This window comes from Patella vulgata, chromosome 3, assembly GCF_932274485.2.
Source record: "Patella vulgata chromosome 3, xgPatVulg1.2, whole genome shotgun sequence".
NCBI lineage: Eukaryota > Metazoa > Mollusca > Gastropoda > Patellidae > Patella > Patella vulgata.
The window spans coordinates 39,135,174-39,160,852 of record NC_065881.2 but is presented as its reverse complement, the minus strand read 5'-3'; the positions used below and the strand labels follow the sequence as shown (position 1 = coordinate 39,160,852).

General features: G+C 35.8%; 1 protein-coding gene across 1 annotated transcript in view; it reads right to left on the bottom strand.

The window, feature by feature from the left end:
• Window positions 1–25,455, bottom strand: part of LOC130010466 (1-phosphatidylinositol 4,5-bisphosphate phosphodiesterase gamma-1-like) — a 32,186-nt gene extending 6,731 nt beyond the window's left edge. Inside the window, exons 1-13 of the mRNA XM_056100052.1 lie at window positions 25,026–25,455; window positions 15,886–16,035; window positions 15,487–15,580; window positions 14,078–14,158; window positions 13,479–13,554; window positions 13,196–13,270; window positions 9,801–9,911; window positions 6,841–6,936; window positions 6,011–6,120; window positions 3,202–3,287; window positions 2,224–2,344; window positions 865–950; window positions 388–470 (exon numbers count right to left, since the gene is read on the bottom strand). Coding sequence (XP_055956027.1) covers window positions 388–470; window positions 865–950; window positions 2,224–2,344; window positions 3,202–3,287; window positions 6,011–6,120; window positions 6,841–6,936; window positions 9,801–9,911; window positions 13,196–13,270; window positions 13,479–13,554; window positions 14,078–14,158; window positions 15,487–15,580; window positions 15,886–16,035; window positions 25,026–25,239 — 1,383 coding nt within the window. The 5' untranslated portion in view covers window positions 25,240–25,455. The remainder of the gene's footprint in view (window positions 1–387; window positions 471–864; window positions 951–2,223; window positions 2,345–3,201; window positions 3,288–6,010; window positions 6,121–6,840; window positions 6,937–9,800; window positions 9,912–13,195; window positions 13,271–13,478; window positions 13,555–14,077; window positions 14,159–15,486; window positions 15,581–15,885; window positions 16,036–25,025) is intronic.
• Between the last annotated feature and the right edge of the window lie 224 nt (window positions 25,456–25,679).

The window sequence follows — 25,679 nt, the reverse complement described above, 5'->3', positions numbered from 1 at the left end:
TGTGGGCGTATAAACATTGACTGAGGACTTCTCAATACACCCAACAAAAGCAATGTCATCTTTTTCTGCGCTAAAAGCCGTGTCGACAAATGCTGCTGTGCAAGTTGGAATAAATTCAAGAAATTAAAATGCCAACAGAATGAGAAACATGTTAAAAAATTACTGTGTTATAATCTTGACCTGAAGATTTTAATAGGGTTCTTTTACCCCATCTACAAGAAGACCTAAATAAATAAAAATAATAAGAAAATAAAATCTGTCAAGAACTCTTGACCTGAAGATTGTTCACAAGAAACTTAGTTACCGACACCGGACATGGCTGATAACAATATACATCCTCATTAAATAATAGGGATAGGAGAATGAAGGGAGATAACTGTATTTTACCTTTATTAAAATTTTATTTTTCAGTTGGTGAGGAGTTGGAAGTTCATCTCTAGTATTGGGTATGAGTTCAGTTAATAAAGTGTCTGAAAGGTAGATTAAAAGTAGGACATATAAGATAAGTTGATAAAATTGACATTAAAACATGATATATGCCATCATTGTTAACAAATCCTGCCAAGATAAGTTGGCAGGCAATGAAACATATGCCCACAGAAGCTAAGTTGTCCGATCAGTCCATAAAGGTTATCATGTTTTTTATTCTTTTGAGGGTAAGTACTTATTCAAGGCAACAACTCCTGAACTAATTATCATAACTTTAAGGGGGGTTGGATGGCCAAATGGTTAGCACGTGCGCAGTGCGCTGTATCATACGGTCTGTCATTGAGTCAACTGGCGGGGTTTCGATTCCCCGGTTGTACGTGACAAGGAGTAGGCAGACAGATGGACAGGTATGAAGAAAATTATTTCATTAATTACCTCCAAATGTGTCACGTAACATTTTTGCCATAATTCTTTGTTGAGCTAAGGTGCAATGATTTTCTAATGATAATATCACAGGATACCTGTAAAATAGACATCATTTTACAGTACAGGCCATAAAAAAATATATTCTGATTCTCAGACAATCCTTCCAAGAAATCTGATGCCGGAGGGAGGTTTTTAATTTTGTCAAAGGATCAGTGTACTACTACTGGGCTAAGTAATAATAGGCACTAAATTTATCTCATCATGTCGTTGATAGGAATTTTAAGTTTCATCAAAATTGGATGAAAAATGTGACCTCTAGAGTGTCCACAAGCTAAACACATGGGGCCATAATCGATGAAGTTACGGTCCGATACATGCCAATATCAATAGGAACCAAGATCTTTGGGATATAAACCTATATTTCAAGTTTTGTACAAGCAGGAGCCCTAATCCAGGAAGTTACAGTCCGATATGCATCCATATCAAAAGGAACTGAGATCTTTGGGATATAAACATATATTTTAAGTTTCATCAAAATCAGATAAAAATATTATACTATTTGTGCAAAGTCTCAGTCTGATTTTACAAAATCCGAACTCAACCATAATTATAGTGCAATGGTGATATTTTAACAGTTTCAGCAAAATTGGATAAAAATTGTGACCTCTATAGGGTCCAAAACCTTGGTATTACATTCTTTTACACTATATTTGCGTACAGGGAGCGGCCATTTTGTCTGGCAGTTTCCGTCCGATTTTCACAACACTCGAACTCAACTGTCATTATGGTGTAACAGTGATGTATTTGCATGTTTTTTAAAATCAAATAAAAAACATAACCTCTACAGTGTCCACATGCTAAAAACGTGATTTTTTTGTACAATCAGGGGCCATAATCCAGGTAGTTACGGTCTGATATATGCCAATATCGACAGGACCCGAAATCGTTGGATTATAAACATAAATTTTAAGTTTCATTAAAATTGGATAAAAATTGTATTGTGACCTCTAGAGTGTCCACATGCTAAAAACGTGCTTTTTCGTACAATTAGGGGCTATAATCCATGAAGTAATGGTCCGATATATGCCAATATCGAAAGGAAACAAGATCTTTGGTATATAAACCTATATTTCGAGTTTCGTCAAAATAAAAATTGTGACCTGTAGAGTGTCCACAAACAAAACTTGAAAGGACAGGGGCGAGGATAATCTACGTCCACATGAAAATGTGGGCCTATAAAAAGCAACTTTGTATCAGTGAATAACTGAATAAGCTATATATATTTTGGGAGAGATCAAATTGCAGAAAGTGAAAATCTTAAACAATCATTTATAGCTAATATTGGCGTAAATAAAGTACTGTACTTACTCTGACGAATAGAAAGCATTTTCTTTTATAACATGTAAAACATCCACTAGTTTAACTTTAGTAGTTAAAGTTTTCCCATGATAAATCATTGGTGTACCATCAGGGCCATCATAACAATCCACTAAAAATTGCAAATTATAAAGAACGAATGTTAAACATGTTACCGTCTCATTTGTATTTTTCGGACAAAATCTAATATAAACTCAGATTTTTTAGTTAACAAAACTTAATTACGAACAAAATCAATCTATCAATGATATATAAACTTCTGGCATAGGATTAATGTGCAATTGGGGTTCTTCCTAATGACTACCCAAACAGTTTCAGGATGTTTAAAAAAAACCATTAAGTAATTATCAGAATTTGTTTTGATTGTTTGTCTCATGACCTATATATAATATTAACATTAGCCTCTAGAGAGTCCACAAGATTTTTCAAAGTGATCAAGAGCCATAACAATTATAAGAAATCGTTGAAAATGAATAGGATTCTTCGTCTCATGACCTTAAACACTGTGTAAAAATCTAAAGTCAATCGGATGATAACTTTAGCCTCAAGAGCGTCCACAAGATTTTTCAAAGTGATCAAAGGCCATAACTCTAGTAGTAATTATAGGAAATTGCTGAAAATCAATAGGCTTCTTTGTCTCATGACCTTAAACACTGTGTATACATCTAAAGTCAATCAAATATTAACTTTAGCCTGTAGAGCGTCCACAAGATTTTTCAAAGTGATCAAGGGCCATAACTCTGGCAGTAATTATCGGAAATCGCTGAAAATCAATAGGCTTCTTTATCTCATGACCTTAATCACTGTGTAGAAATTTAGCATCTAGAGCTTGTGACGCCAGACTGCTGGACAGCGGCAACAACAATATACGACCACATTTCAATGTGGGAATATAAAAATACATATAAAATTTCAATCAACAAGACATGAAATTAAAAACTTATGATATTAACAATATTTCAAACTTACATTCCACACATCGACAGCCCATTCGTAAACATCTAGCATAGGGTTCTACTGAGGATTCACTAGAGATCTGATTACCAGTAACATAGCTGTACAAAAAAAATGTATACCGTAAATAATCAAAACTACAGGGTTTCATCATGACTGTGATTGTTGAGATACATTGATAGTTTGATACATTGTCAGGGATGTAAATATGGAGTGTGCTGTGGGATTGTTCGCATATCTGGGGATGCCTAGATTGTTTTGTCCTGTGGTGTCTTCAGTTTAAAAATAGGCTACTTCCTACTTTCTACTGACTTGGTTGAGGGAATTCCCTTTGACTCACTTGATAGAGGTGATACATAGAAGTTAAAACTAACATAATATCCAACACAGTATATGGATACAATCTCTTGAAAATTAAACTAACAAGCCAACAGTGAGGCTGATGTCCCCCGCTGAAATCCCAAAATAAATAGATGGCATATATTAATTAATCGCACATTTATTTTTTTCAAAAGTATCGAGCAATCAAACTGTACACTAAGTTTCATATCTCTAGCTACCAGATAGAATCAAGATTATCTTGACACAAAGCATCGACCAATGAAATTAATTAGTTCTGCTTAGCTTCAGCTCGAAAAGTTAATCATTGAACTCAGTCAAGACATTCACCTAATAAACATCTACATCAAGTTTAACCATTCTACCTCAATTAAAAGCATAGTTGTTATGTTCCAAAGTCTTGACCAATCAAATTGCTTATCGCTCCTTAGCCTAAGCAGAAAATTCTCACCATCAAACTTAGTCAAGGTAATGATATGATGAATCTATATTCCGAGTTTCATCGCTCTCATTTCATTATAACCAAAGATATCGTACCCCAAAGCATCAACCAATCAGATTGCTTATCGCTGCTTACTGTAAGCAGACAATGTTCATCATTGAACTCCATCAAAGCATTCACCTAATAAACGCCTATATCAAGTTTGAACATTCTACCTCAATTAGAAGGAGAGTTATTGTGTTCCAAAGTCTCGACCAATCAAATTGCTTATCACTCTGATTACCCTCAGTAGAATATTTTCATTATCGAACTTAGTCAAGGTATTTATGTAATAAAGCTATACACCAAGTGTCCTCACTCTCACTTAATTAGAACTAAAGTTATCGTGTCCAAAAGCATCAACCAATCAAATTGCTTATCTCTGCTTATCATAAGCAGAAAATTCTCATCCTCGAACTCCATCAAGGCATTCACCTAATAGACAGCTACGCCAAGTGTGAATATTCTAACTCAATTAGAATGAGAGTCATTGTGTTCCAAACTCTCGACCGATCAAATTGCTTATCGCTCTGCTTACCGTGAGCAGAAAATGCCCATTATTGAATTTGGTCAAGGTATTGATGTAATGGAACTATACACCAAGTTCCATCACTCTCACTTAATTGTTTATCTCTGCTTACCCTAAGCAGAAAATGCTCATCTTCGAACTCCATCAAGGTATTGACCTAATAAACACCTACACCAAGTTTGAACATTCTAGCTCAATTAGAAGGAGAGTTATTGTGTTCCAAAGTCTCGGCCAATCAAACTGTTAGCGCTCTGCTTACCCTGAGCAGAAAATGCTCATTATTGAACTCAGTCATGGTATTGATGTAATGAAACTATACACCCTGAACAGAAAATGTTCATTATCGAATTTAGTCAAGGTATTGATGTAAATACCAAGTTTCATCACTCTCACTTAATTAGAACTAAAGTTATCGTGTCCCAAAGCTTCAACCAATCAAATTGCTTATCTCTGCTACCCTAAGCACAAAATGCTCATCTTCGAACTCCATCAAGGCATTGACCTAATAAACACCTACACCAAGCTTGAACTTTCTAGCTCAATTAGAAAGAGAGTTATTGTGTCCCAAGGCGGGGGACAAAAATTAGTTAATATACAGACTTCTAATATTTTATTATATGTTTCTATATATAATTTAAAGTCTCTTATTGTTACAAAATGTATCATTAAGGAGTATGGATTCCATGCCTATGGTGGGGGTGAGGGGTCAGTTTCCAACAGAAACAACCTGTCACAATACCTGTGAAAAATAATATATGTCATATAAATTTAGTTTCATGTCATTTCCATGACAACTTGCTAAAACAGTTTGAACTGTGAGCATGCATGCCTAAGTGTGTGAAGTACTTGCGTTAAACATACATTATGCAAGAGCTAAATCTGCCGATTGCAAGTCTATTTAGGCTTCAGATGTTATAGAAATTATTAATTAGACCTTTATTTACACGACAAGCTCAAAATCAACTTTGTAGACCCACGGATGGCTTGGATACAGCTTGGATTTAAACAGTCGTCCATTTAAAATTAAATCAATAAATGGCGGACCAAGCTAACATTAGTCGCTGATGTCACTACCGGAAACTGGTGATGAAAGCCCTGCCAAGCGAGGTTATAGCCATTGAGCATGTTACTTAATAATCGAGAATATGTGGGTGGAGTTATCGTCTGTCAATCAAACGATCGTTAATTCTCATAGACAGTGCAGCCACAATTGATGCCTATTTCTAGTCCAAACTTCCAACAGTGACAATTCCGTTCAGAACTAAGTAATTTGACTGAACATTTTTTTTTTTCATCATCTATTTTTGAATTATTATAGCAAGAATGGCCAACGCTTTATAAAACTCTTAACTAATGTATCTTTAAATAATCGCACATATCAATATATTATTATTAATCATGACACTAAATCACTAGTTTTCTGCTTTTGTTATTTTTACTTATGTGAGCAAGTAAATTAACTTTATTTAACTTACGTATTATGGGAAGAAGCTATCCAATAAGCACATAATGGTTGATGCATGTCATCTGTTATTTCAGTAGTAGTGTAGATATCATTGTCTTCACTAAATAAGTAATCTACAAACTGAAAGGAGTTGTCTAAAAGCTGACTAAATATCAAATAAGTACTCAGTTGCTCATATCTTAAGAGAGATAACTCTGAAAATAACTGGTGCAATTAGTCGCAAATTAAATCAGTTGTAAAAGTGTAAGGCAGTGTCCCCTCACAATAAAATTACATCATTTATATTCAAAATTCTTAGTCCACTTTGGGTTGATTTGGTTATTCCAAGCTTTCTGTCCACTTCCACCTAGGGTGATATCACAGACGCAAGGCCAGTCGTGAATGAGAGGCCAGTCTAGCATAGGGTGAAAAAGGTACAGCTGGTTAAAGGCAAAATCGTGCCTTTTGTGATACAGTGTCCAATGGTACAGTTAACGACCAGTCCTATTCCATTCCAAAGGTGATGTTCTTGGGTACAAGTAAGTGGAATATATGCAGGTCACAATTCTATGGAAATACAATTACTGCATATAATTGTATTCCATAGAATTGTGACCTGTACATTCCAGTTCAATTACTAAATGCCAGTGAAACAATTTAAGTGGAATATAGCCTAATCAAGACAGCTGGGGAGTTTGCCTGCAGATATAGTCAAGCCTGCGTTGTCACTCGAGTCCATTTTTTTAACACCACAAATTTGTATTATTAATATATATCAGATTCATCTCATCCAAAAAATTTGTAAAGATCAAGGAATAACTTCTATTTGTCTTAATCAAGGTTAATAACTAATAACTCTACCTCTTTTTCTGTAAAATGAAGATCACTAATAGAACGAAGAGGGTCATTTAAAAAATCCTTCATCAGCTTTCTCGCTTCCTCTGGATTGAATTCAGTCTAAAAAAATTATAATAATGGATTACTTTATAAAAATAACATATTATACATCCACTAACTTGTAGTGTACAGCATTTTTAACCATCTGACAACAGATTCTAAAAGAGGGCTGAATTGTAAACACTGTTGATCCACAAAATTCATTTTTGTCACATTTAAACTTAAAAATGTTATTAAATTGGTTGCCAGGCAACAACACATATGCCCACAGCCACTTAGTCATCCGAGCAGTTAGAAATGCCCAAAATGTGCTAAAGAAATTTATGAAAGGCAGGAAAGCCAAATAAATTTTTTCTAATTTGTCTACCGATGATGTAAACATCTATTGAATTGGTCTATACCAAATAGTACACATTAACCAATAAAGTTAAAATATATCTGTATATTAAGATATCCTCATGTGATACATCTTCTGGTTGTTACCAAGCTCCCATTAAAAACAATTATTAAATTAGAATAGTCAATAATTATGATAGTTTCTTTTAAATAATATCTGTACATACTCCTTCTATTGTGCAGTTAATTGACTCCCCATATATACTGAGCGCCATGGAAAATGCATCACTTAGTTTTTCGTATAACAAAATGATCCTGTAAACATATCTTATTTATTTTGCTTCTTATTGTGAACAATATTCAAATGGGAACACATCAATAACAACACATTTGTACACTTATGGATGTTTAATCTGTAATCAACGGTAAAAAGTCAGAGGGGTCAAAACCAAAAGTACGACGCAGTTGTCAGTAGCGCATGTGTCCTCCACAGGCTCTTACGCACGCTGTGCAGCGACGTCGCATGGAATTTACCAATGTTTGAAAGAAGGCCTGGGGCAAATTGTTCCATTCTTGGACAAGAGCAGCTTCTAAAGCAGCAATGCTGTGCATCTGTGGTCTCCGATACAGACGGCGTCCAATCTCATCCTAGACATGTTCTATCGGTGCCATGTCCGGAGACATGGCTGGCCAGTCCAAGACATTGATGTTGTTAGTAGTCCATAGTAAAACGGGCGGTATGCGGACATGCATTATCCTGTTGGAAGTGCTGAAGTTGTGGGTGCGCTCGAAACATCGGAACAACAATTGGTTGCAAGACATAATCACGGTAGGCTACAGCATTAAAGTGACTTCTTACACTTCCCCCACCCCATCGATTCGTTTCGAAGACGCAGCAGTCTGCAAGACGTTCCCCAAGACGTCTCCACACACGTTGACGGCCATCAGCATGATAAAGATGAAAGCGACTCTCATCACTGAAGAGCAGACTTTGCCACGCTGACAGTGATGATCCCTGAGGATAGCTCCAACATAAGGTTGTCGTGCACGGAGTCCTACTTCTCTTAGACGACATCTTACGGTGTTGGCACTTACTGGTCCTTGTCTTCCAACGACTGCTGCACCTGTTCGAGTCGCTGGGCGGAATCTGTCATGCAGATGAGTGACCCGGATGTAGCAGTCTTGAGCCTGGGTTGTAACGCGTTGTGGACCAGGACGTTGACGGTCACGTGTTGATCCAGTAACTCAAACACGTTCCACCAACCTTACAATAGTGGACTGATGACAATTGAAGTGTCTGGCAATAGCACGTGTAGACATGCCAGCCCTGGACATTCCCATGGCTTCATTCCGTTGATTTTCAGTAAGTTTCGGCATCTCTAGCTCGATTCCTTCACACGTCCAACAACAAATTACGACAGATTGACTTTTCACAGTTCATGTACTGCACATTAAGTTGAAAACATGCTTTTAAAAGGCTCACACACAATGCTGCATGTGAATATTGGGTTGTTTTTTTTGTGCACACGGGCCGATATTTTTTGTGTTTGGGAGCATTGTGTGAAACAATAGTTCATAGTATTGCATAATATTATAGATACAAAACCACCTAGTAATAAAATATTTGGGGAAAAAAAGGGACGCATTTTCCATGGCGCTCAGTATATTACATACAGACCAGACAATTATGTATTGTTTTTCATTGATAATATACCACAAATAAATTCTTTAAATGTATGAAAAGTCTCCAGGAGTCCCACTGACCATTACAGAGATTAAAATATGGATCAAATCTGTGTTAAAGGACAATATTGGTGTCAGTCATTATAAAATATGTGATAGAACTGGTTGAATACATTCCAAATATAATTTAAACACAGAGATCATTGCTACGGGAGATGTGTAACAACCACGTGAAGAAACGGGAAGTGACGCCAAACATGACAAACACGAGTTGTCCTTCTATATAACTGACTGAAGTAACGAGCGATAACAGACAAACGATCGAATTTCATTTCACTGATAATTCTGTTGAAGTTGAAAAGTTATTATATGGGACGGTGAGAGGGTATCTCACAATTTGGCTGTCACTAGATAAGGGACACGAGAAAAATAGAAAAATCCCGAGCATTCCCCCGTTTTTATTCATTTTGTTCTTATCTTTTATCTTCTGACGGCCAATTCTTTTTTTGAATTGTCAGATATCCTCTCATTGTCTCATATTACAACTTTTCATCTTCAACTGAATTATCAGTGAAATGAAATTTGATCGTTTGTCTGTTATCGCTCGTTACTTCAGTCAGTTATATAGCAGGACAACTCGTGTTTGTCATGTTTGACGTCACTTCCCGTTTCTTCACGTGCTTGTTACACATCTCCCGTAGCAATGATCTCTGTGTTAAAATTATATTTGGGATGTATTTAACGAGCTTTATCACATATTTTATAATGACTGACACCAATATTGTCCTTTAAATGTGAAAACCACATGAATCAAATTTATGACATATGTGCATGTATTTTAAAAGAGAGACAAGATCTTATCTGATAACATTATTTTCATTCACAAAGATTTTAGAAACTCATACCTTTTGTTCATTGTTCATAAACTCTCGAAACTTCTCAAATTCGATCCTTTTTTCCTCATCCTTAGCTTTAGTTTTTGAGGTGACATAGGATGAGAAATTAAGACCAATAACCTTTAAAAAATAATCCATTGATCTGTGTATAGTCATATCTAAACTTGACATAATTGTGGTCTTTTGCCCTAGATATGCAAAAAGCTTTATTTGAAATAAATCTAATACTGATGGGCATGTATTGGTTTTATAATAAAGCCCATATATAAATTTTCATGTTTTTTCAAAATCTAACAATAGGTCTATAACCTTTATTGTTTGAAAGACATGTAGTACACTTCTATTTGAGTTCTCATCAATGAGATCTTCGTTCAAGATTGGAACTGCAAGCAAAATGCCAGTAGTTATTTTTATAGCATCTAAGTTGAAGTTCTCCATCAAAATATAAAAGACAAACTCTATGAAATATTTCTGTGTTTTCAATTTCTTAAATTAATAATAAAATATGTTTAAACTAAATAGTTTGAGATAGAAGAATTAAGTCTCTTTGACTGGTGTGGTCTATCATTCTATCCATGATTCTCTAAAGGGATCACCAGCTGGGGACCCAAGGTATGTACACTATTAACTAGACAACATAGGGGTCAATTTTAATTCATTGCACTTATGCACAAGAGAATTACTAAAAATATATTGTAATTTGTAAACATATATTAGCCCTGAAATGACCTAGTTCGTGTTGAGTGGAGTTAAGCCCCATTTCCCTATCTCTTTCTTTTCAGTTCATAATATGCCCAATCAACAGCTTTAATATATCTCAGTTAATGTGCTTCACTTGTATTGTGAACATGAGAACTGTACAACCAAACTACCGACACAAGGATATCTAAAAGTTGAATTCAATAAATTCTATTGTAAAAGATGGAGTACATAAAACTGAAAATTACAAATCTGTAGACATCAATACCAGCTGATGTAAATAGCAAGTGTAATATTTTGTGACTGTGTACCACCAAACACTTGTAGACAAGCTGTAGAGGTGTTATATGTTTGGTAGCTGGAAGTGGTTCTTTTAATTAGCATCAGTTATTTCACTGATAATCATGTGACATTTATAAAACCTACCAGTACGTACAACACCATAGTGCCGCTGTCCAGGCAAAATTTCCCTCATAGCACACTGTATAGCTTATGCCCGTCTTCATTAGCCCAGTCGGTGCAGAACAGTAGGAGGTTAAACTCCATTTCATTTCATTTCATTTCCGGTACAACACAAGCTAAATATTATTGACTACAGTACCAGGTAACACAATGCAAACATTAAACTTATACTGACGTAGGATGAAGTACCCAACTTTACACTACAAGATGGTGCCTGTACCAACAATCTGAAGAAACCTGATATAAAATCCGCCAGTGAGCTAAGTGAGGTCGAACTCACTGTATACAAGGTGTATGGAACATGACAGTTTACAGATGCAGTGATTTGTAACACATTATCTAATATTAAGTTAGAACTGTGACCATATCAAATACCTATAATATAAATTAAACTACTCTAACGCACTCTAACGGTGCCATCATAGATCTATTTTACTGATAATATTTTTTCTGTATTTTTACTCTTTTCCAAACATCGGATACCTACTTTTGTCAAGGCATGTTTAACTGGCAAAGTTCTCATAGTATTTAACTACTTTGTCCCTTGTTTATTGTTAGTCCCAAAATGACCTAGTTTATGTCAAGTGGACCTTAAACCCATTTCAACAAGCAGTTACCATGCAAGATACGCCCACATTTTGCAAAAGATGGACAGAGATCAAGCTAAAAAAAAGAAGCGATTTTTTCGTACAATCAGGAGCCATAATTCAGAAAGTTACGGTCCGATATGCGTGAATATCTACAGAAACCTAGATCTTTGGGATATAAACATATTTTAAGTTTCATGAAAATCAGATAAGGAGCGGCCATTTTGTCTGACAGTTTCGGTCAGATTTTTACGAAATTCAAACTCAATTGATGTGTAAAGGTGATATATTTAAGCATTTTTTAAAATAGAATATAAATTGTGACTTCTAGCGGGTCCTCAAGCTAAAAATGTGATTTTTTAACAATCAGGGGACATAATCTAGGAAGTTATGTTCAGATATGCATGTTATCGAAAGAAACCAAGATATAAAGATAAATTTAAAGTTTCATCAAAATCGGTTAAAAATTGTGGCCTCTAGAGGGTCCACAACCTTATTATACCATATTTTTACACTATTTGCGTACGAGGGGCGGCCATTTTGTCCGACAGATTTGATCCGATTTTCATGTAATTAGTACCCGGCCATCATTAGGGTGTAACAGTGATATATTCATATGGTTTTTAAATCGGATAATAATTGTGACCTCTATAGGGACCACAAGCTAAAAACGCAATTTTTCGTACAATCAGGGGCCATAATTCAGGAAGTTACGATCTGAAAGGAACCAAGATCTTTGTGATATAAAGAACGGTTTTTTTTTAAAATCGGATAAAAATTGTGACCTCTACAGGGTCTACAAGCTAATAATGCGATTTTTCGTACAATCAGGGGCAATAATTCAGGAAGTTACGATCCAATATGCGCGAAAGGAACCAAGATCTTTGGGTTATAAACTAACATTTCAAGTTTCAACAAAAGTGGATAAAAATTGTGACCTCCATTGTGTCCACAATTGTTAAAAACGTGATTTTTCGTACAATCAGGGGCCATACTCTATGAAGTTACAGTCCGATACATGCCAATATCGAGAGGAACCGAGATCTTAGGGAGATAAACCTATATTTCAAGTTTCATTGAAATCGGATAAAAATTATGACCTGTGTAAAGTGTCCACAAACAATTGTGGACTGACGGACAGGGATGACAACAATATATGGTCACATGAAAATGTGGTTAAAAACAAAGTCATGGGTATCACAAAATCATCTTTTATTCTCTAAAGAATTAGGTTTTTAGACTTACGAAACGTTAGATACTATAAAAGAGGGTTTTGTGATACCCATGACTTTGTTTTTAACCACTCCTACTACTGGTGTCACCGTATCAAGTTTATTACGGTCATATGAAAATGTGGTTAAAAACAAAGTCATGGGTATCACAAAACCATCTTTTATTCTCTGAAGAAGTAGGTTTTTAGACTTACGAAACGTTAGATACTATAAAAGATGGTTTTGTGATACCCATGACTTTGTTTTTAACCACTCCTACTACTGGTGTCACCGTATCAAGTTTATTATGACTTCGATCCCATCTAAGTTTATGTTATTCAAATGGTTTTCGATTCCTCTCTCTTTATATATTTGGATTCACATGAAAATGTGGGCGTATAAAAATATGAAAACAATAAATTATAAACAATAAAAGCCTACTTACTCTAGATGGATGGAGAAATTCATTAAATAATAAACAAAACTCATTGAAAGATAATCTGTCACGGAGTTTCAATTTCTGTAAACAACATAAAAAAGCATATAGTTTCAAGCAGACTTTTACCTGTTGAGTGTTCACTAGTTAATGCAAAATGAACAAGGGCAATATCTCTATAAGTAATTAATGGAAATTCAATAGACAGAATTTTGTTTTAAGGATGTGTACTAAATTATGGAAACTGCTCCTAAATAGGGCAATGGTTCCCAACAAGTAAAGGTAGACAAACCTTACAGAACTGTTTTAATTCTTTTGAAGATATATTAGTTCTTACAAACCAGGCTCGAATTTCATTTAAAGTCACACTGAAAAAAAATAAAATCAATTAAAACAACTCTGCCAAGTAGGTCTTGATGTCCATATAATTTGGGCCTACTACAATACTAAAACTTCCTAGAGAATAGTCAGTACTACATTTATTCAATAGATAATGCCAAAACATGAACCAAAATCGCAGCCAGGGAAGTAGAAATGGTTCCACTACTGATGTCTTCCATCTTGCTCCAATAAGAATTATCATATTGTCCTTCCAGCTACATAAGCCTGGACCTATATGTTGCGTGATGGCATCTTCCCTTCAACACTGAGTGTACCAATGCATGTTGGCCTTAGCATAAAATACTGACTTAGAAATGTTGTTTTCGGCCAATTCAAGTCATGCACTGTTATCATAAATGCACAAAGATATTTTACATCAAACTTATTATTTGCATCTAAATATAATAAGTTTTGAAACAAGAAAGAATAAAACTTGAGAAGAAAGAATAAAACTTGAGAAGAAATGTTGTTTTTTTTTAAACACAGGCAAAGCCTAAATACTATCTTTACCTGACTGAATCTGTTAAACCAGCACAATAAGAAGCATATGCATCTGGTGGTAAAACACTATGAAATTGTTTCCATATCCATCTGTAAAATGTAGTTCCAAAATGATTGCACATTCGTAATCTACGCAAAAAGTCACTCTAAATAGACATGTTTGAGGGGTATAGGTCATTAGATGTAATTTTAATATCAACGTGAAAAGTGAACAATTTTGATAATAGCCATTAAAACTTAATCTCTGCACATATTTCAAGTGCAAATTAAAAATACAAGTCATCAAATACACCTGATGGACTTTAATGTATGTTATAGTAGGCTAAACCTATTTTTAGAATTTTAACCTCTGTCCCACATATGGCCAAAACTGAAGGTGAAAATGGGTATATTTTGTACATTTTCAGTGTGCATTGAATTTCGAGACTGAATATTTGGAAAAGTATATATCCCATTGACTCAGAATCTTCTGTAAATTGATAAAAGACAAACTGACATTAGCTATGCCAATTTTGGAGTTTTTGTATACAATACATAGTGACTTTGCCAGAGGCTGTGGAAATCCTGAAAAAAAAGTGAATAGTTCATTCGTTCCACATTTTGCCACCGGGTTGTACGAACTGTGTGAATCGCACACTAAAAGTTGTCTTAGATTACAAAGTTAGAGAGTTCTACTCCCATAAATGTGAGTTTAAAGCACCCGAAAACCTGAAAAAAATTACTGAATTTATGATCTGTTTCAGTACCCTAATTTCAAATGGCCATATCTCAGCGAGTTTTCAACCTAGAGAGGTATAATTTTGGATTTGTTACCTTAAGTCCATATACTATAACATATATTTTTTATAATTTTTGGGGGGGGAGGGGGTCATGTTCCCAACTTTCGGAAATTTGGTCCACTTGACATGGAATGACCCACCTAGGAGGTTCTGGGTTCGATCCCGGTGTTGAACGAAAAAGTCCCTTAATATTTTCCAGCCTGGTTTTGGGTGGTATGAAAACAGAGGTCCTGTGTATACGTTGTCGTTGGTAATAACTGCAGGTAAAAGAACCTGTGACAGTAGAATTTGGGGGAAACACAAGATGTGTATCCATCTTCATTAGCCAAGTTGCTGCAGAAAAGTACGACGATGAACCACATTTCCTTGCATATTATTTCAAGTAGCCCCAACTCTGATCAGTCTCATGCTCTGGCATAAATTTCCTTCGTTTTGGTACGAGATTGAAAAGTAATAGGCCCATGGCTCACATAGGAAAATTGTAGTGGTAAACTGCCAGTAAGCAGGAATCTAATCAACAAATTAAAAAAATCAATTCAAAACCGGTTATAAATATTGTATTTTTAAAAGCCCTTTTGATAAATACAACCTATTTGCGATATGGCACATTTATAATGGGAACTGGAGGACAATTCTTACGTATCTTTCTGTTCTAAATAATTATTTCCGGATACAGCAAAACATAATTTATGTAAACCTTGGTGTAAAATTTTAAAGTTGTTTTCATCTTTCACTGAAAAAAAAAATATACCGTAGGTTTTTAATATTTAAATGTTAGAATATAATTAATTTTCTGAAATCTGTATATCTTTATTTAGCCTGTAAACTTATATACACTGTCATCCGTTTGATGTTTGATGTAAAATGTCTTCTAGCCAACTTGCCTTCAGGCATATTAATTGTAGGCCTACTTATTGTCCACGGTTTGTGTAGTGTGGTCCTCCTGTACTTTCTGTTAGCTACTGGATGATTAAATCCCTAACCCTTAAATTTTATTGGTCAATAACATTGTCAATGGCGTGACAGGACATGACTTACCAAGAAGTGAAAGAGTTTTCAAGTTGAATTCTGCACCATATAATAAAACAAGACAGAATTTCCCATCTATTTTGTGACTTTCCTCCAAGCATTTATCAAAATCACTACTTTTCTTTCCTGTCCGTATATCCTTTACTTGTTTTAAATTAACTGCAAGAAATAAAATATGACACTTTTCCTGATTTTGAAGGTCCCTATAATAACCATTATTCACTTAAATGTTCTCAAACAAAAGGTTATAATGAGTTTTATCAGGCTGTTAGCCATCATTGAGCTAAAAACAATTTTAGTTAACTAGTGGCAAACCATTTTAGCTGTTTAAGGATCGAAAGCTAGAGAAAAATACCTTACTTTTAATATATATATTTGAATTTCAATAATTATTACATGAGATTTTATTGTTACAATGTTAGCTTTCAAATTTAAGAAAAAGTACACCAGGCCACCGATGTCAATAAGCCACGGAATAGTCAAATGTATAACCAGCGGCTGCCAGACAGGATACGCCCACATTTTCGAGAGATGGATAGAAAACAAGCTAAAACGAAAGTGATTTTTCCTACAATCAAGGGCCATAATTCAGGAAATTACAATTCGATATGCGCAAATATCGAAAGGAACCAAGATCTTTGAGTTATAAACTTACATTTCAAGTTTCAACAAAATCGGATAAAAATTGTGACCTCTATAGGGTCCACAACCTTGATAAACCATATATTTTTACGCAATTTGAGAACGAGGGGCGGCCATTTTGTCTGTCAGTTTTGGGCCAATTTTGGAACTCAGTCGTCCTTAGGGTGTAACGGTGATATAATAATACATTTTTTTAGATCGGATAAAAATTATGACCTCTATAGGGTCCACAAGCTAAAAACGCGATTTTTCGTACAATCAGGGGCCATAATTCAGTAAGTTACGGTCCGATAAGCGCGAATATCGAAATTAGGAACCAAGATCTTTGGGTTATAAACTTACATTTCAAGTTTCAACAAAATCGGATAAAAATTGTAATCTCTATAGGGTCCACAACCTTGATATACCATATTTTTACGCTATTTGAGAACGAAGGGCAGCCATTTTATTTATCTGTCAGTTTTTGGCCGATCTTCACGAAATTCGAACTCAGTCTTTCTTAGGGTATAACGGTGATATAATAATATGATTTTTTAAATCGGATAATAATTATGACCTCTATAGGGTCCACAAGCTAAAAACGTGATTTTTCGTACAATCAGGGGTCATAATTCAGGAAGTTACGGTCCGATATGCGCGAATATCGAAAGGAATTGAGATCTTTGGGTTATAAACTTACATTTCAAGTTTCAACAAAATCGGATAAAAATTGTGACCTCTATATAGGGTCCACCATCTTGATATACCATATTTTTACGCTATTTGAGAACGAACGGCGGCCATTTTGTCTGTCAGTTTTGGGCCAATTTTCACGAAATTCGAACTCAGTCTACCTTAGGGTTTAACGGTGATATAATAAAACGTTTTTTTAAATCGGACAAAAATTATGACCTCTATAGGGTCCACAAGCTAAAAACGCGATTTGTTATACAATAAGGGGCCATAATTCATGAAGTTATGGTCCGATATGCGCGAATATCGAAAGGAACCGAGATCTTTGTGTTATAAACATACATTTCAAGTTTCAACAAAATCGGATAAAAATTGTGACCTCTATAGGGTCCACAACCTTGATATACCATATTTTTACGCTATTTGAGAACGAATGGCGGCCATTTTGTCTGTCAGTTTTGGGCCGATTTTCACGAAATTCGAACTCAGCCGTCCTTAGGGTGTAACGGTGATATATTAACACGGGTTTTGAAATCGGATAAAAATTATGACCTCTATCGGGTCCGAAAGCCAAATTCACGTTTCTGCGTACAATCAGGGGCCATAATTCATGAAGTTACGGTCCGATATGCACGAATATCGAAAGGAACCAAGATCTTTGTGTTATAAACTTACATTTCAAGTTTCAACAAAATCGGATAAAAATTGTGACCTCTATCGGGTCCACAACCTTGATATACCATATTTTTACGCTATTTGAGAACGAACGGCGGCCATTTTGTCTGTCAGTTTTGGGCCGATTTTCACGAAATTCGAACTCAACCGTCCTTAGAGTTTAACGGTGATATAATAATACGTTTTTTTAAATCGGATAAAAATTATGACCTCTATAGGGTCCACAAGATAAAAAAACGCGTTTTTACGTACAATCAGGGGCCATAATTCAGGAAGATATGGTCCGATATGCGCCAATATCGAAAGGAACCGAGATCCTTGGGTTATAAACTTACATTTCAAGTTTCAACAAAATCGAATAAAAATTGTGACCTCTACAGTGTTCACAAGCTAAAAACGTGATTTTTCGTACAATCAGGGGCCATAATCCATGAAGTTACGGTCCGATAGATGCCAATATCAAAAGGAACCGAGATCGTAGGGTGATAAACCTATATTTCAAGTTTCATTGAAATCGGATAAAAATTGTGACCCTGTAGACTGTTCACACACAATTGTGGACGGACGGACGTCCGGACGGACGTACGGACAGGGGCGACCACAATATACGTCCACATGAAAATGTGGGCGTATAAAAACAATTGAATAATTATGTCTGTTATATAAAAGCACAACAACCATTAAAATGTCATTTATGATTTATAATAGTTGTCCTATATTACAAATGAACTGTGTACAATTTTATTGTTGTAATTTGTAGGTATATGTAGGTGTAATCATGATGGGTCTCAAAATATAAATATTAGGACAAATAAAATGTGTACAATTTTATTGTTGTAATTTCCTTAGCAGAGTATATGTAGGTGTAATCATGATGGGTCTCAAAATATAAATTTTAGGACAAATAAAATGTCAATATATGTAAAAAATCACGCATAAAATTAAATAGTATTTCTGTAATTGATAGGCCTACATGTTATTATAAAGATACTTTTTATGGTGAACTGAACCATGAATTGAAATAAAAAGTTTTTTTGTGGCATTATGCAAGAGCTAAATCTGATTATTGCAAGTCTTAATTTAGGCTTCAGATGTTATAGAAATTATAAATTAGATCTTTATTTAAACAACAAGACCAAAATCAACTCTGTAGACCCACGGAAGGCTCGACTACAGCTCGGATTTAAATAGGATTTCACTAATTGATTAAATCAAATAAGGGGTAACCTGATGAAAATACGTCAGTTAGATCGAGGCTAAATGATAGAGTGTACTTAGCGAGGCCGCTGTAAAGCGTTTCCGTATGCCATTGAAAACTTTACTTGATAATCGAGATATGTAGTTAGAGTTAACGCCTGTCAATCAAACGTTCGGCGAAGGTGAAGACACATTTCGCTACCATTTCTAGGCAAATATTACAACGATGATAACTATGTTCAGAATAAAGGAATTTGACTGAAATTTTCAATATATTCTCCCTTTATCATCTACTTTCGAACTGTTATAGCACGAATGGCCAACTCTCTATAAAAATCTCCCATAATGTATCTTTAAAGGAGCTACTAAATCTCCTAGAAATAGACACAAATGGGTCGCAACGCATATAATAATGTAATATGAATGTATATAAACTGATTCACATTCAACCGTTTCTGTTTGTACTGTAATTTCTAATCAGTTATGTTCGGCGAAATACGTGAAGAGTCCAAATTGAATGGCAGTTATTTCAGTCTACACCGGGAGTATTCTCCTGGGGCCGGTTGCTCAAAGCTCCGTTATCTTTTAACGATCCGTTAATATGGAGTTAACGGATCATTAACTTTAATGGAGAGAAAGGTTGTTGCTGGAAGCCCCGTTAACTTTAACGTATAGTTAACTTGGCGTTATATTTAACGGAGGTGTTGGTCTCCGTTATCTGTTTAATGATGGCATTAGTTGGCTGTAGCTAAAAGTCATAGATTACATTGTACCTATGTAATTTTCTATTGAACATTCTAGAGGGCTGGGCGATGCGGGCCTATTCCATTTTCTATAGGATGAAATTCTATACTATTTTACAGACTTTTGGTGGCCTGTAGGAAATAATGGCCCCATAATTCTGTAGTATCCCATAATTTTTCCTACAGATTTATGCTAAAATTTCTAAAGGAAAAAATAAAGTATTCTATGGTGTTTTCTGTAGTAAATTCTAGTTATCTTTTTGTCTTTAATCAAGTTTTGTGAACAGACTGCACAGTTAGTTGTCTCACTGTCTTCAGTTTATTGTTAAAGGAAGCTAAATCGCTAACATTTGGGACCTAGAAATTGACAAAAGTGGGTCGCAACGCATATAATACTGTAATATGAATGTATATAAACTGATTTACATTCAATGGTTTCCGTTTTTACTCCAATTTCAAATCAGTTATGTTCGGCGAAATAAGCCAGCAGTCTCAGCGAGTGCAGATTTCTAGCGTCTGGTTATTCCAGTCTACATACGCCGTTTGATTTGGTGCAATGTGTCTAGCCTCGTCCCTCGAGTCTCTTGATACAACTGGGGCTGAAGCGCATTATGGTACACGATTCGTGTACCAATGGTAAAATATTTATTTTGTCTTAAATATTGGATATCAAAAGCCCATCTTTTTCCGGTAAGATCACAACATGAATGTTGATTAAATTTGACAAATAAATCGTGTTTTCAATGTTGAAGATTTTGGATGATATTGAGTTAGAGACTTAGCTACTTTTTAATACTAACTTCTATGAAGTTGTTATACACGTACATTGAATTCAAAAATTTAAAATTCAGCCAATGAACAAACAGTATTCTCTTGGATTAACTTTAATGAATCCGTTAGCTAACGGATAATGAAATTGACTTTACAGCAACAGAAAGTTAACGGACCGTTAACAAACAACAAGTTACCAAGATAACGATCCGTTAAACTCTAACGGATCGTTAAAATAACTTAGTTTTGAGCAACCGGCCCCTGAGGGATATGTTTGGCCTCATTCATCAAGTCGTTTTATTACTAATGGCGCTCTAGCTGGCAGGCGATTCGTGTGCCAATTTTAAAATTTTCATTTTGTCCTAAATATTGGATATCAGAAGCCCATCTCTTCACGGTATGATAACAACATCAATTTTTGATTTAAATTGACCAATAAGTCGTGTTTGCAAAGTCGAAGACTGTGGAGGCCGGATATTGAGTTAGGGACTTGCCTCCCTTAACTTTTGGTTGGGTAGGTGTGATCTATTTAAAATGTCATATTCTCAGTCAAGATATATGAAATAAATTCCAGATTGACTGAAAGGTGATTGAACGAATGACAACTAACCTAAATTCCCCGTAATCCAGTAATCCAAGCACGCTTCCGGCTAAGTGGAAACAAGCGGACTGTAGGAGTAGGACGTAGCCTACTTATGACAAATATAACGCGAGCGATTATCATTATTAATGCATCGTTTCGTTTTTAATTCACTCCATCATACCACTGTACGTGTATCTGCATTTGCAATCTACAATCTGGCTTTTCCATAGTCTGGGACGGAAGATCGTTTCGGACGAGACGAAAAACCGTGGCCCCATGTACACGTTGACAGTGTGTACATACATTCTCATTTTAGACCAGGAGCCCGGGGGGTTCAAACTAGCTGAAAAGCTAACCAAATACTATATGTGTCACTAGGTTCTCTATGGATCACTGTCAAAGGATATGAACGTCTACCGCGCCCATTGTGGTGGGTGTGGTCAAGAGAGGCAAAAGAATTGGATCCAAATTAACTAAGCTAGACTAGCTCGTTCATTAACCACATAAAAGTTGTTGCAAAATATAAAGCATATCAAAATGTATTGAGAATGCCCACTGCTGTGAAGTTTTTAGGGGGGGGGGGGGGCACACCCGGCAGTAGGTGTTTTAGAGCTATGGTCGGCAAATTTTTTTCGGGGGGGGGGGGGCAAAACCTTTTATCGGGGGGGGGGGGGCTAGGGTTAGTGTTGACCCCCCCCCCCCCTTGCCCCCCTCTGACTACGGGCCTGACTGCCACTGCCAGAAATTTTAGGCGGTGGGGTGTCCGCCAGACTAAAAAAAACAGGTAGCCAAAAACTAAGCTAGACTAGCTCATTTACTAACCACATGAAACTTGTTGCAAAACGTACAGCATATCCACATGTATCGAGAATCACCGATGCCAGACATTTTCAGTGGTGGGGTACCGCCGTCAGACGTCGCTAATTGACCCACCCCAAAAGCTAAGCTAGACTAGCTCGTGATGCATGTCAATATGCGGAACATTTTGCAACAAGTTTTATGCGGTTAGTAAATGAGATAGTCTAGCTTAGCTTTTGGGGTGGGGCAATTATGGGCGTCTTGTGGGGGTGCCCAACTACTGAAAATGTCTGCCATCCGTGATTCTCGATACATGTGGATATGCTGAACAGTTTGCAACAAGTTTCATGAGGTTAGTAAATGAGCTAGTCTAGCTTAGATTTAGGGGTGGGACAATTGGGGACGTCTGGAGGGGGTACTCCACCACTGAAAATGCCTGGCATCAGTGATTCTTGATACATGTGGATATGCTAAACATTTTGCAAAAAGTTTTATGCGGTTAGTATATGAGCTAGTCTAGCTTAGCTTTTGGGGTGGGGCAATTGGGGACGTCTGGCGGGGGTACCCCACCACTGAAAATGTCTGGCATCGGCGATTCGGGATACATGTGGATATGCTGAACATTTTGCAACAAGTTTTATGCGGTTAGTATATGAGTTAGTCTAGCTTAGGTTATGGGTTAGGGCAATTAGGGGGGTCTGGCGGGGGTACCCCACCACTAAAAATGTCTGGCATCGGTGATTCTCGATACATGTGGATATGCTGTACATTTTGCAACAAGTTTCATGTGGTTAGTAAATGAGCAGTCTAGCTTAGTTTTTGGCTACCTGTTTTTTTAGTCTGGCGGACACGCCCCACCGCCTAAAATGTCTGGCAGTGGGCATTCGCAATACATTCTTGATATGCTTAACATTTTGCAACAAGTTTTACGTGGTTAATAGACGAGCTAGTCTAGCTTAGTTTTTGGATCCAATTATTTTGCCCCTCTTGGCCACATCCACCACAACGGGCGCGGCAGACGTTCACATCCGGTGATGGTGAACCATAGGGAACCTAGTGACACATATAGAAATTGGTTAGCTTTTCAGCTAGGTTGAACCCCCATGGCCCCTGCTCTATTTGCTGTTCAACAGATTTCATTTTAAGCCAAAAACGAAACTTAAATTCGTGAACAAACAAGATGTTTTTGAGTGAATTATAGAAACAATTTGGACTAGCTTCAATTAGCGTGCAGAGGGGGCGACGGCCCCTGGCACTTATTTTCGGTGGGCATCGAATCAACGAGTGCAACTAAAATTATGTGGTTTTTTTTTAAAATTTGAATTATCGCTGTTAATTTCATAATTATGTTTTTACATATTTAAAATTTCTTCCTTTCTCACATTTCGTAATACTATAGGTTGAGTCTAGGACGCATATACAATCAAGGAGCTGTCCCTAGACATTACCAAACCTCTACACTGCTCCAAGTCGACTCTCATTTTAATCTAATTCGGCAGGGACAGCTTCCTTGTCGAAATATAATGATAATGAAGCTGGTGTGTATAATTATATTAATATAACAACTTAAGCTGGATAAGTAAACTGAAATCTATAAGCTGTTCAATGGCATTTAAATCTATAAGGAAAATAAGTTTTCCTCGTCTTGAAATACCAATTAACGTTAAATGTTGCGAGCTAGAGCAGGATATCAAATATTTGTCGATTTGCCTGAGGGTTACAATTTATTTTGGTCTACAAATGGTTAGAGAAAGTTAATTCCTTCTTGACTTTCAAAGTCTAGCCTCAGCCGCATGGTTAGTTAAAACCCCTCTATTCCAAAGTGAAAACAACCCTTCAGATACGAAAACCTGCGCTTGAAATATATCTACCCTACTTTAATACAATCTTGTCGATTAACTTTTGAGCTTCTTTTTAATCCGCCAGATTTTCTTGCTAAAGCAGTAGCAATGTGTATACATATCATGCTTTTAAGGAAAGGGGAGCACCTGCCTAGTCTGTTTTTCTGCTGCATGTTCTTACTCCACGTTTGATCATTGTACATGTATGTACAAGGTTTTACTTCATATTTTCATTTCATTGTTACACTTTCATTGTATCATCCCATACATGTATATATCTCATTATATTTTCATTTCATTATATCATGTTATTGCAATATATTATTCCATGTAAAATATATTTTTGTATACATGTATATTGATGTATGTGTGTGTTTTGTATACTGTTCTTAATGGACGTAATATGCAAATAAAAAGTTGAAGTTGAAGTTTTTAAGTTGTTGTCGAAAACGGTCATGGTCTATAATGTTCATTACCCAAGCAAATGACGTGGTAGTGAATTTTGGTGGAAAATAACTACAAGATGTACTTGCAACTAGATCTATATATTGAAAACCGAGACTGTGGTGTGACACGTCGCAAGGTAACTTACAAATAATATAAAGAAGACTTGGAATTTTTTTTTGGTTTTTTTTTTTAATACTTTGCAGTCATTTTAACAATCAAATCGTAAACCTTTTTTACCGATCGGCGACAATCCCCTTCATCGATCGTTGCAATGTAGGCTTACATATTATAACTTCAAATTTGGATCTTTAAAACTATTATTATAGTCGAAGTCCCATTTATAATTCTTCTAAGAATGTATTTTAATTAAGACTGATAATATTTACAGGGATTCGTAGAAAACTGACCAATGGTGACATTCGGTTGATATTTTCATCAACACATGTAGAACTACATGTATAAACAAAAACAACCATGTAAATTAATAATGCAATATAATGACAAATCCGTAACATATCAAGCATTGCAACCAATGACAACTCTACTGCTGGTGGGTCATATCTGGTCATTCAAGTGATCGGCTCAAGTGACACTTTATATGGCCGTTACATTAGGGTTAGACTTTATTGCTATAACATCACATTGTAGATTGGATAGATTTATTACATCAAGACATTCAGTGTGGACATCATACGATATACATAAACACAATATAATAATACACCGTAATGTACATAATTATAAGAACGTACAAATAATGTACTATGTAGGCCTACTCACTTGTCATTTCAGGTCTAGCTCCTTGCACCCTTACGCAGATCAATTCCTTCGTTTCCATAATTACTCTTAATGTTAAATTTTCGGGCTTCCGTTTGGGGCTGATGATGGTAGCTACAAACCCCGTCTCTAGGCATCGAAGCACCCTGTCCGTGTCCCTGTTCATATAATAATCCTCTTGGCTGTCGCTACCCCCATTTCTTAAACAGAACGACATTCTGTGATTTTGTCACATTACCCTACACATCCAAAACAATAACGGGGATAATACCGAACCCTGTCTTACACCTCGGTTTTCTTTAAATAAAGCCAACAAACATCATTTCACATCTCTTACCAATGAAAAGTGGATAAAAATTACAAAAGTAAATTTGCGCATGAATTACTATATTGCGGAACACGGATATGAATTAGATTGTTGAGTATTATCTTGTGTCGCCTGCTATCTAAGTTTTAGGTTAAAGGTTAAATCGTGAAAGTTGAAGGACGAGTAATATACAATATCGTATAATAAAGAAACGCCCTGAATCACCAATCTACTATATATGCTTCATTTAATAATACTAACGGTATCTATAAAATAATGATTAACAGAAAAATAACCCTACTATTTAAGTTTGTGACTTACATTTATGATAACAGTGTGATGATTATTGG